Source organism: Hakea prostrata, chromosome 6, assembly GCF_041222555.1.
Source record: "Hakea prostrata isolate BN-2017 chromosome 6, UWA_Hpros_2, whole genome shotgun sequence".
NCBI classification, from domain to species: domain Eukaryota; kingdom Viridiplantae; phylum Streptophyta; class Magnoliopsida; order Proteales; family Proteaceae; genus Hakea; species Hakea prostrata.
Window position 1 is genome coordinate 31,195,328 of NC_142605.1, and position 12,978 is coordinate 31,208,305.

Here is a 12,978-nt window from a genome sequence, read left to right on the forward strand (position 1 = left end):
AGGCTCTAGCAAATGATGAAGTAGGGGCTGCAATGGTAGTGATCAACAACATTACCGAGGCTACAACATGTGCCCGCAACATCAAAACTTCAAGATCCGAGGGATTTTTTTCAAATCTAGCAATGACAAGAATGAGGGGTAAAGAAAAGTATAATAGCGAAAGCTCCTAATAAGGGATAAATTCTATGAGAAATGAACAGGAGAAAGGAGAAAGAGGAAGGAGAAGTAGAAGAAGAAACAGGGCACCGTTGGGTTCTCTCCGCTTCAAGAGTTTACCTGCTGATGAAGACAAAAATAACACTGAACCGGGTTCTACCACGGTCAGGTCAATATCCCCGATCGGTCCAATGACTCCGATCGGGCTGGTTCAAAGGATGGGTCAACAAGTAATGTATGGAAGAAGCAACCCGACGGTTATGGCAAGAGACATGGGATTCCCATGAAATTCAGGATACATGATCGTGCCGTACAAGGAAACTACCACTAACTCTGAAAAAGGGGAAAGAAACCCTACGATCGGGCGGCTACAAAGAAAGATCGTGAATTGATCCAATGGTCAAGGATAGGAGGTAAACTTATATATACTAAAGCATTACAAAAAGCAGAGGTATCTAAATCGTTTTCTCTCCATTAACGTTATTCAATTAAGCTCTACAACCAGTCAGATCTCTGTGGTGATCCATTGCTAACTTAACATTTGGAGGTGGCTTTCCGACTGCACGGTTGGCCCACATCTAACCTTGTTTTGTAGGTAAGCTTTAAGGAATCCGAGGGTCAAGCAATTTTTGGACGAATCATTTGGCGCTGTCTATGATAAAAGTCATAGTGGTAGACACCAGGTCTACAAGACATTAGAGTCAGAACTTCCAACCTCCTTCAAGAGAAAACCCTCCAAAGGGAAATTGTGTTTGTGAAGGCGAACTTCATGAAGAAGAAGAAATAGCTAGAGGAGTTCACCTGAATGACCCAAATGATGAAGTTTGAATGGTTCCAGTCGTTCAGGAACAGATGAACTAGATGCAAATTCAATTTATGAAGATGCAGCAAATGGCCCAAATGGTGGCTAGACGCCTAGGAGCCCCAAGAAACTCGAATCTTCATGATCGTGAGGAAGCAAGAAGACAAACACAAAGGATTGAGAGAAGAAATTCTCCAATCAGGGGGCGTTCTCCATGGACAGACAGATGCCTGATCAAGGGCCAAAGTATCCATTAAGGAAGGAACCAAGGCCCACAGAAGCACAAGAAGAGCGATCAGGAATAAGGAGGACTAGAGAGCTACTGAGGAGAGATGAATAAGACATTCGAGATAGTGCACAAGGGAGTCTAATTGGAACTCCCCCTAGAATTGAGCGTGGGGTGCGATCACATACGACAACATTAGAACAATCGGGCAGGGACAGCGTCCGAACGACAGGCACTTGGGCTATGCATATCAATCGGGAGTTGGCTGACATCAATAAAAAATTAGGACAATTCACGAGAGGAAAAATAACCGATGACATTTATTCGATCATCAGGAAAACCTCGTTCGTGGAGGCAATTGCCAGGTAAGAATTCCCCCACAACTTCAGACTTCCAACCTTCTCTTCGTTTGATGGATCTGGAGATCCAATAGCCTATATGAGTTACTACCAGTAGACAATGGCTATTATAGGCAACTATGATGAGTATATAGAGTGTTCGGATCGTCACTCACAGGAGCAACTCAAAAGTGGTTCTCGAATAGACCCTCAGGAAAAATAGCTGATTTTGATGAACTAGCCCGAAAGTTCATCGGTCAGTTCCAAAGTGGAATTCAGAGGGGACCAGTCAATCCCTAATCCTCACAATATTTGAGGGACCAAAGCTCAAATCCCTCAGAAAATTGAAAGCGAAATCAAAGTTTTTCGTATAGGGAGAAGCGGTAAAAAGAAAGATACTGAATGAAGAAGAAATCATTGTCTTCAATGAGGAAGACAAAAGAGGTATACTGTATATGTACACCTCACGATGATGCGATCGTGATCAAGGTCGAGATTGGCCGTCAAGAGGTACACAGAGTGTTAGTACTTAGTAGACATAGGATCATCAGCAGATCTTTTGTCTTACAAAGAATATCATAAGTTAAAAATGGAGGAGGGTTTGTTGAAGCCAACCTCCACATGCTAGTATGGCTTCTTTGGATTGTTAGTGATAGCCGAAGGATCAATCCAATTAAATCTCACAGTTAGAAGCTTCCTGAAAGAGACCACTATTTGGGTAAAATTTCTGGTTGTCCAAGAACTCCCAGCCTATAATGTCATACTCGGGAGACCATCCTCACAAAGTTGGGACCAATCGTATCAACCAAGCACATAAAGATCAAATTCCCGACCGACAAGGAGTAGGAGAGGTAACTTCTGATTAGAAAACCTCCAAACAATGTTATGTCTCATATTTGACGGACAAGGTTTGACCGTGAAAAGCTACGGCTTTACCAATCGAGGTTCGTGATGATTGGGATGAAGACATAATGCAAAGACCCGAACTAGTTAAGAAACTAGAGCAAGCCCAGTTGGATCTTACAGTCGAAGGGAAGGCCACCTTCATTGGGTCAAAACAATCAATAAGTTTCAACGAAGAACTGAAGATGTTCCTTCGAGAAAACATAGATGTGTTTGCAGGTTGTGCATGGTTAGATAGAAGCATTCGATATACAAGCTGTGGATTGACCCGAAGGCCAAACCTGTGATCCAAAAAAGAAGGAATTTCTCAATTGAAAAAGATGAAGCCGTCAAGGCTGAAGTTGAAGGGACGGGGATTCACGACCTCGATGCCAAGGCCCAGAGTGACGGTGGAGGCGAATGGGAAATGGCGTTATCCAGACCTCAAAAGCCCAGCCCCAAGAAGGCAATGACCTCTCTGCCACCACCATTGAAGAAGAGGAAATGACCTACTAAAATGAAAGAGTCAAAGGGCGAGAAGAACGTTGAAGAGGATTGAGGATTCATGAAACCGATCGAATGCCAAATTTGGCAGCTGGCAACATAGTGAGCAAAGGGTTGAAGAGGTTGAAGAAGTAAGCGAATGACGGAAAATGGACAATGGAGTAGACGTCAAAGCTAGATCAACAAACATCAAAAAGCATGCCCAATAGCGTGGCCCATAGAATCATCATCAAATGTCTTGCCACTACCATTGAAGAAGGGACTCGATAGTTATGACAAGCGACGTGTTCCCATGAAATCCAGGAGATATGATCGTGCCATACAAGGAACTACCACTAACTCTAAAAAAGGGGAAAGAAACCCTACGATTAGGCGGCTACAAAGAAAAATCAAGAATTGATCCAACGGTCAAGGATGGGAGGTAAACCCTATATATAATAAAGCATTACAAAAAGTACAAAGAATCTAAATCATTTTCCCTCCATTAACATTATTCAATTAAGCTCTACAATGAAAGCTCTATGGTGATCCATTGTTAACTAAACCTGCGGTGTTGGCTTCCCGACCATGCAGTCAGCCCATGCCTAACCTTGTTATGCAGATAAGCTTTAAAGAATATGAAGGTCAAGCAATTTTTGGACACATCACCTGCATTTCAAGGTTCATTGAGAGCGACGCTAAAGAGGGAGGAGATAGTGATTGATTGACGAATGATATATTTCTTTCTCTACAACAATTTCCTCTTTTGGCAAGAGATCTGTTTTATTTTCCTTTGCAGATATGATTCGCTTTCAGGGGCATGATTAGGGCAACTGATGGACCATTCGTGTGGTATAGAGCTGTTTTCATCCAAATTTGTCCCCTTGGAGAAGGAAAGCTAGTCACAACTCACAAGACTCACAACCAACCACCCATAAATCTCCATCGAATAGTTTTTGACATTTTGTTATTATTGGTAGGTGGCAGGTGGGAATATACATATTTAGAGGTGAAGCTCCCGGTCTGTTACCTATATTTTAAATATAAACCAAGATTTCATCCTGGCCCCAAGAGGATTCAGACTCTTAACTTCCTGTTTGGAGGTGTTGGGCTTTTTACTGAGTCACCCCTTGAGGTTCCATTGAGCCTATTTCACAATAGAGACTCACATCAGAAGTTCATTATTCCAAGATTTCCCCCGAAAAGCCAATGCAACCATTATCAGGTCAGGAGCCAAATCTTCAAACTAGGTGGTTCTTTATTGGAACGGTGCAAAATTTATGAGACCTGAATTTACAAAACAGTGTTGATATGAAGTGCTTTAAGCAGTGAAGTGGCCATCTGTTTCACCAAGACTTGGCCTCCAGAGTGTTCTCTACGCTCCTCAATAAGGTTTTGTAGCTTCTGTGGCAGATCGTTCTCAACAATGAGTTGCTTGGGCCGTGGGTGGTGTTCGTAAACAGCCTGCAGCAGTGTTGTGTGTGAGCATATTATCAAGAACGGAACAGATAATAATTTAGAAAACCATATTAAAATGCCATCACAAGGTTCCAAAATCATAAACAACCCATGAAAACTTTGCTTCAGGAAAGATTTTCAACATCACAAATTCTTTGTTTAATAAAATGAAACTGCATCGAATTTAATAGATGACTGTAATAGAATGATAGGTATTTGTAAGTGCCCTAATGGTTATTAATGCATTTTAATCTTTGTTTATCAAAAAAAAAAAAAAAAATCACAAATTCTTCAAATAGGGATGAGTCAATGTATGGGTAAATGATAACCTACAACTAAATCTAACATCCAACAGTAATCATCTTAAAGCAGTAGAAACCAACCCTTTTCCCAGAGCATATAAACAACAAAGAGCTTTACAAAAAGGTATTTGATTAATCATGAAGTAGCCTTTCTGTCATCAAATGAAGGAACGCAGATGTTTCATAAATTAAATAATCTAACATCTTAAACTAGTGAGAATTTCAAATATATAACCAAAAGTAAATCTCTAATGCACAACGCATTCTACATTATTTTGAAAGCTAGAGATTTTTCACAGAATTCATCAATGAGTTCCACATCACACACTTTCTCGTTCCCATATATGGAAAAATTAGCAACATTCAGGGACTTAATTACAACATGAAACAATTATGTAGAACACAAAAAGCATCTGTGACATGGAAAAGCCTAAAAACTTTTAAGCAACGGTTGAGAATGACACATGGCCCTAGTATGCAATGCGCTATTATTGAATAGCCTCCGACAAAAAGCATAAAGCATGATACAAAGAAGAAATCTCGTACCAAATTTCCACATATACTAAAATAAACTAAGTGAGACATGATGCACATGGAACACTGGTGCAAGACAAGCTCTGATGGTAACCCAGGGAAAAAAAAGGGTGGAAAATTGTCACCTTTATCAACCTCAGCAGATTAAGACGAGCTATAGCATCTTGATGGTCAAGCCTTGCAATAAGTAGTGGTGTCAAACCATTAACAGCCAATGCCGTATTTATTCGAGATGATTTTCTGTTTTCCAAAAATAAATTGGTTAGCCATAAACATTAAAAAAGCATCAGAAATCAATTCATGGTTGTAAGAGTAGACCCTTGGATAGAATACCACAACAGCATGGTTATGCAACTTGAAGCTTCAATGCTAAAATTTGAAATGATTAGACACTAGATGTCATATGTTGGAGAAAAATGGACGGTTGGGCTATAATAGCAGATTAGATATTGGTTCATTGAAGTTTTGCACCAGGACATCTCCTAATTGCCTCAACTAGCATTTTGTTCATTGCTTTCCACATAGTCATAACATGTAGTACACTGTCAGTAACACCAGTTCACAGTGTATTCAACAGATGTACTCAGATATCTTGTTCTAAAAATGACAATTAAACAAACACACATCCTGTGCATGATTAGTAGAAAGCACAGATTCCTAAATCCATTTGCAAGCAGGCATCAAACATCTTCAGAAGAACAAAAATCTTGAGAGAGACATACGTGATCATTTTCAAGAAGGGTTCCAATATGTGCACGAAATATTGTTGTGGACAGCCTTCAAAGAACTTCACTAATTTGTGTACTGCTTCCTTTCTCAATAATGCCTGTTCTACCTTCCTATTGTCATTGTCATGTGCCAAGCAGATTGCAAGAGAATCCAGTGCTGTCACTGACCATAGCTCATCATCCAATAGACTCAAATACACGTCCAACCCACCATGGGCTCTCAATTTCTCCCTGGAATTACGGGAAGCATGGGCCATATCACACAATAGAGGTAGAGCATATTGTTTCAAGGGTGAATCTGACGTAATGAAATGCATCAAGTGTGGGATAATTCCATTTTCAGCAGCCTGCTCCTGTCTCCTCTTGTTTATCTTGCACAGATTGAACAGTGCACTAAGTACCTTCAGCAATACGATTATTAGTCAGAAAGAATCCACCAATGGGTTATCAACCAATGGGTTATCAACAGATACTTGATCTACAAATAGAGAGAGACTTTAGATGCCTTTAAATAATCAGTGACACAACATGGACCGCTATGTAGTTTTAGATACTGACTATGATTTGCATGCCAACCATAAAACTATAACTGAAAAGTCCTTCATAGGCCTAAAAGAAAACAGTAAAGTACTGTTCGACACATAGGCATACCAAGGCAGTAAACTTTCAGTAAGGATGAAACTAAGACATGGAACTAACATACACCATCTCTTGTTCTCTCTATTCTGCAAACGGTCGGAGGGGGAGGGAAGGAAAACCGGACAAGAAACTGTTGAATTAGCTTTTCAGGCATAAGTCGTCTCAAAGTTAGGCAATTCTTCCTTGAGAACAGAAAAATATTTCCCAGTTCAGGCCTGGGACAATTAAAAAAAAAAAAAAAAAAACTTATCACAGTCCAGACCTGAAGAAAGATCATATTCTCATTCAGTAAAATAAAATAAATGCTAAAGACTCATCTATTCAAAGATGTCTGCAGTAAAATAATTATTTCTACATTTAAATCTCAATGCTATTCATATCCCAGAGGCAATAAATCACATTTTAGTACATAGCAATTTTATGGCATGAATCAACAGAGTAAAATTGACAAGATAGGATTGCAAATTGGCCAGTAAGGATAGTGGCTAAATTCTGACAATGCCTTGGAATAAAATACTGCCCTCAATTCGGTGGAATGGCTTTCCTCTAGGGCTAAAAAAAGAATAAATTCAGCACACATGCATCACCCTGCTTTGTGCATCATTGGTAAAATGGGATTACACAAAGTAGAGATTGAAGGCAAGAATTAGGACAAAGTGTATAGAATTTTATTTTAAGATACTTCAACGGGGTTTACAACCATATAAAGGTTTTTACAGAGTTAGTGAACCAGTTTCTTTCCAAAAATTCAAATCTCAGCTCGACAACAGAGAAAATGTTGGATGCGTCAAAAATAATAATTGGCAGTACTCACTTCTTGATGTATTTGAGATATAAGAGGTCCATCTTGGAGTTCAAGGTTTGGAATCAAATGTCTTATCGCATCTGCACGTTGAAGATTCTCTAAACAGTTCGCATCGGCAGACAAATAATTTATACACTTCAATAACTACAGTGGAGAAAAGAAATACAGATGCAATTATAACCTGGAACAAAAAAATATTTGGATAATGAGAAAGCTATGTTGTCAAGTGAGATTTTGATCTAACCTTCAGAAGAATATGAGGCTCTATTCTATTAAACATCTGGAAAAGCCGGCTGAGCAGACTTTGGCCACACATGTAGGATTTGACAGTTGTGTCTGCTTGAGCAAACTCAAGAAGCAAGTCAGCAACCTTCTCGAGATATTCCTTAGTCACATCAGTATTCAATGTTGATGCCATATGAGAAAGTAAACCAGAAGATGCTGCACTTCCTGGTCTAGCATTTAGAACACCTGAGCCAGAAAGTACACCTGATGCAGTCTGAGATGCAAACCCAGACGTCAGGACAGCTCCCTCATTTGGCGTTGGTGGTCCTATCTTCTTAGTTACCGTTTTGTGAGGAAGTTTTGGAGTATGGCCAAGATTTCCATCTTTTCCACGTCCAGAAACCTCTGGTAAATCATGAATAAGTCCTTTAACCAATGTTACATGAAATGTTTATAGAAAAGGTCCCAAAGTCAACCTTTGACTAATGAAGGAACAGAAAACAAATACAGAATTATGAAGATATCTTTGTTAAACCATTCATGTTAAGAAGATCTATAGATTACTAAGTCTACTTTCTGCAGCAACATGAAATTTTATAGGAAGCATAAAATTACCTGCGAATTCTGTCATCAGGAAATCTAGTTCACTATTTATTTTCCTTTCCTGTAGATGTATGCAGCAGAGGCAGTATACTTTCATGCTGGCCAAACCCAGAGAAGTGGCGTACATACTCAAGCTGACCAGAGAGATGTTTAGATGGAGGTTCCTTCTCCAATAGGCTAAGAAGAGGTCGAACTTGGTCTTTCTGGTCAGCTGATGAGGTGGGGAACCCATTTGATGCATCATTTTCCATTTGTTTTGGAGGCTTATCAATAGAAACTCTATTAGTATTGTTTCGCTGTTGTCTAAGCTCAGCTTCTGTCCAAGATTGATCAGATTTTTGAAGGTCCAACAGTTCCAAGTCCTTCAAACCAGAGTCCTTGGTTGGTCGACTCCCAACATTCTCTACACCTGTTCGCTGTGGAGAAGAACTTGAGGATTCCATTACAACATAATTTGACCGATATTTATCAGGTAATTCAGTACCAGAAGGTGGCATTTCACAAGGTGCTGATACATGATGACTAAAATCCAATGAAACAGAATGTGGTAGTTGAGCTGAACCGTCAGCCGGAATAGACCCACTGGCACTTGAAACAAAAGCTAGCCGAGTTGCCTCGTTCAAGCTATGGAGGGTGTTAATAAGCCTAAGCAGTATGCCATTCTTTGCAGCTATGCGACAAAAATCATTTCTGGGTGTTGAACGCCGGAGCATGAAGACCTGCCACATGCAATCGATAGCTAGATGAACCATTTCCCTGGATATATAGAAGAAACTAATTAATATGCTTAGACTAAATTAATAGATAGGCAAAATTTTGAAATTCCATGATTGAAGAACTGTCTTACAAACATCCAGAGGAAACAAAAGAATGGCAAAGAAGCTTGACCATCATATTTCTGGAATTGTGTTGAATGCCAACAGCAAAGCAAACAGGTCAATAAATTAGGGCCATTCTATAGTGTCCTAAGCTTTTTTTTTCCTTTCTAGTTGGACAAGCAGGCACTGGTCATTCATGGGCGGTTAGGACTTGAAGATCATGATGGGTTTCATCCCAGTTCAGTGATATGAACCATTGTAGGAGAACTCTCGAGATCTCACTAAGATCTATGAGATATCTCTCTTTTTCCATTTAGTGAGACATGATGATGCACTTGATGAATCAATGTGCTTCACACACAGGGTCTCAAGCCACGACTCTCAAGTTGTAACTTTGACGATCAGGTTATCATTTGAACTATGAACATGTATAATGTATTAAACTTGTTTGATTTTAATATGTGGAGCATTAATCTAAGGTTTCACTTTTAGCGTAGTTGTTTCCCACTTGGGATCCAAAGTCAAACTCATTTTTACACCATTTTCCCCATAAATCTGAGGTCACCAATGTGTTCAGAAGGGCTGAAATAGGCTGGACATCAACTTTCAACCCCAACTGACCCTTAATATCCCTCGGGTTGGAGCCTCGAGCTGGGGAAACAAATTCCACCAACTTAGAAAGATCTCACCAAGATCTTGGGCGCACTCTCTCCTTTGACTTGGCAAGACAAGCATCGAGATCGAAATCTTGAACCATGATATGAACCTCCAATGACCTTCCATCTTAGCACTCTATGCCCAAAGCAATCAACTGCCATACAGAGCACCAAAGGTCCAAATTGGAGGCCCATCATTAAAGCATCTAGACTTTCTTCCTTCTTTTTCTTTCTTTCTCTTTTTCTTCTTTTTTTTTTTTTTGGGGGGGGGGGGGGGATAGATTTTGAATGTGAAGAATACCTAATAACTCATGGTATGAATAAACATGCACCTGTATTTTGCATAATCAGCCTCCAGAAAGCCCACCAAAACTGGAATTCCACGGCAAGCAATGAACATCTGCAGTGTCAAGGAGCTGCAAGACAAACTCCAGCATGACTAATCCAATAAAAAGTGATGCACTGGAATGAGGCTGAACAAAAAGGAAACTCAGGAGAAGATCTACACCTTGACTGACAAAGCTGTTGCAAAAAATACACAGCCTGCATACGAACTTCCCGTGGACGATCAGTTGCCGCAAAACTCATCACAACAGGTATCTGCAATTTCATTTCACAACCACACCATGGCAATGACTACTCGCAATAAAATAGCTTTCACTTCTTGAAGCAGAAAAAATTGTCACATAGCAGGCAAAGAGTAGAGGGATGATTGAAACCCATTTATCATATTTCTAGCCTAACAGTTTCAGGGTTCGCATGACAAGGTTCAGTCACCCCATTTACCAAGTTCCAACTGAAGGACCTAAGTCCCAAACTGATGTACGACTCTGCCGTGATATCTTTCAACAGAAAATTCTTAAGGAATCAATGGAACTTCTAGAATATTGACATGTCACAACTACAACACTGGGGAGTTTCAATGAAGGTCCAACAGGAAATATCTTGGAATTTCAGTACTTATGCAACCATACTTACCAGGCCAATAAGACAAGCATTTTCTAGATAATCAGTGTTGCCTTTGACTATCTTATTTATCATTTGAAGCACAGAACATATAACCTGCAATTTCATAGAACACTCGTAGCATCATACTTGGCCCCTCAAACTGCATTAAATTGCATAGTTAGCTACTTTTTCCAATAATTGAGAATAGCAGGCAAAGCCCTCAGAAAGCATACTAACACGGGTTTTAGGAACTTCAAGCAGTTCCATCAGAGGAAGCAAACCATGCTGTGAAACATAAATAACTTTCTGTTCTGGGCGCAATTGAAAAAAAGAAGTAAGCTTCTGACAGGCAGAGACGATCACATCTTCTGGTTCTTCTGGCTTTAGTGAAGCAACTAATCTGGTGAATTCGACAGCCTAAAATTGACAATGAAAACATATAAGGTAACTGTGCTAGAGTTAGTAAATGCAGTTCGCACTATTCAAATGTAGCAGATACTATAAGAAGTATCAGTGCCAAAAATTACTCTTTAGTAAACATTATTTTTGTTCAGCTTTTCACTTATATCATGGAAAAAGAATACGTGTTATGGGATAGGGCTGCAACACGGCCTGGCTGGGCTGGGCTTTTCCAATCCCAATCCCAGCCCTAAATGTCCTTAGCTAAGCCCATTACTGTCCTGACCCTGATTAACGGCCTAGGACTCTTGTCTTTGACCTTGAGCCCTAACGGGCCAAGCCAAGCCCATTCCCATCATAATTGGGCCAGGTCGAGATGGGTTGTCCTTGTCCCTAACCTGGCCCTAATTGGCCCTATCCCTTGTCCCTATCCCTATCCCTATCCCTAATCAAATTTGAATCAAATATAATCATATACATAATCGATAAAATGCATAACCTAACATGTTGATTCTCAATCTAACACCTTGTTCAATTTGAACCATCTAATACATAAAAATATTGGTCTAATATAACTGTACTATATGGCTAAATGACTAATAAACAAATTTTGATGTTAATGTCTAGAAATATCAATCGCACCCTTAGAAATATCAATCGCACCCCTAGTAGCCCTACCAACAGAATATTTTTTTCTTAACAAACAAAAACCTATCCAATGACATGAAATATCTGTTAAACCCTTTTAATTAAAATACCAATAATTTTGGCCGATTTTGATTGAAAATAAGATACTTATTAAAAAAAAACTATAAATTACATTTTGGCAATGATTCAGTAGTCAATCTCATTGCAAATTGATTTCATGTCCATTTGGTTCATTCTTTCATATATATATATATATATATATATATATATATATATATATATATATATATATATATATATATATATATATATATTATATATATATAATGAATTATTAGCAAACGCATGTGCCTGGTTTTTATTTAAACATAAATTATGTAAAATGAATTATGTAATTCACTTTTACATTGTATTACATTAGATATTAAGTGCATTTTGATTATTAGCATTTATTTTTATATTAGTCATCAATAAAAAAAAATTTGTTTGTTTGGTATTTTCTTCTGGTTTTGTTTGTTTGGGAAGTAGAGAAGGTATCTAAGTTATTATTATTTTATTTTTTTGAGAAATGGGAAAGAGAGAAATAATGGCAAGAATTAATTCTAATTAAGTGAAAGTTTAGAATTATGATTTTGGACATAATTAATTATATCATTTAAATGAACATTTGAGGGTGTTATTGGAAGAAAAAAATGTAACCATCTTTCATCAGTTTGTGTTTTTATAATAAACTAGTATGATATTTCACATCATTGGCAGTTGAGGCATTAACTTTTATCGACAATTAATGTGGTTAGAAATAATTTTTTTAATACATTACGTCATATAAAAAATATTTAATTTATAGATCATGTCATTGAAATTTCTTTTGAAAACTTTCTATTTTAAAATATCTATTTTACTTAGATGTAACAAATTAGGGTTGTCAATGTATAGAAATTACGCTTAGGTGTAAGAATGGCTTGAATTGGTTTTCATTATTGTTTATAATATGAGACTAGTACACATATTTACAATCCTAATAAGTTCTAAGTTAAATACCCTAATAAAATAGAATAGTGCAAGAATGACTTGAATTGGTTTTCATTATTGTTTTGTGCTTCGATCATTAAAAAACACTTAGAATAGGTTAATTGGAATTTTGATCATAGAATGCCCTAGTTTAAGAGGAATAATTTGTGACCTTAAACTTATGGCATTTCAAATGTACCCTAGTTTAATTAGAATTTTGACTCTAAAACACCCTAATAAAGTTGTATTAGAATTTTGATTTTAGTTAAGTCAACAATTATTTACATAAATATTTTTAAATAAAAACGTAGGATGTA

General features: G+C 38.1%; 1 protein-coding gene across 1 annotated transcript in view; it reads right to left on the reverse strand.

Annotated features, from left to right (window-relative positions):
• Window positions 1–3,885: 3,885 nt before the first annotated feature.
• The window catches only part of LOC149013346 (MAP3K epsilon protein kinase 1-like), a 50,210-nt gene continuing 41,117 nt past the window's right edge, over window positions 3,886–12,978 (reverse strand). The window contains 11 exon segments of the mRNA XM_089158382.1: window positions 3,886–4,351; window positions 5,307–5,421; window positions 5,904–6,310; window positions 7,363–7,497; window positions 7,598–7,983; window positions 8,194–8,230; window positions 8,232–8,937; window positions 9,988–10,071; window positions 10,164–10,255; window positions 10,634–10,717; window positions 10,841–11,020. Of these exon segments, the coding sequence (XP_089014508.1) occupies window positions 4,181–4,351; window positions 5,307–5,421; window positions 5,904–6,310; window positions 7,363–7,497; window positions 7,598–7,983; window positions 8,194–8,230; window positions 8,232–8,937; window positions 9,988–10,071; window positions 10,164–10,255; window positions 10,634–10,717; window positions 10,841–11,020 (2,397 nt within the window). The 3' untranslated portion in view covers window positions 3,886–4,180.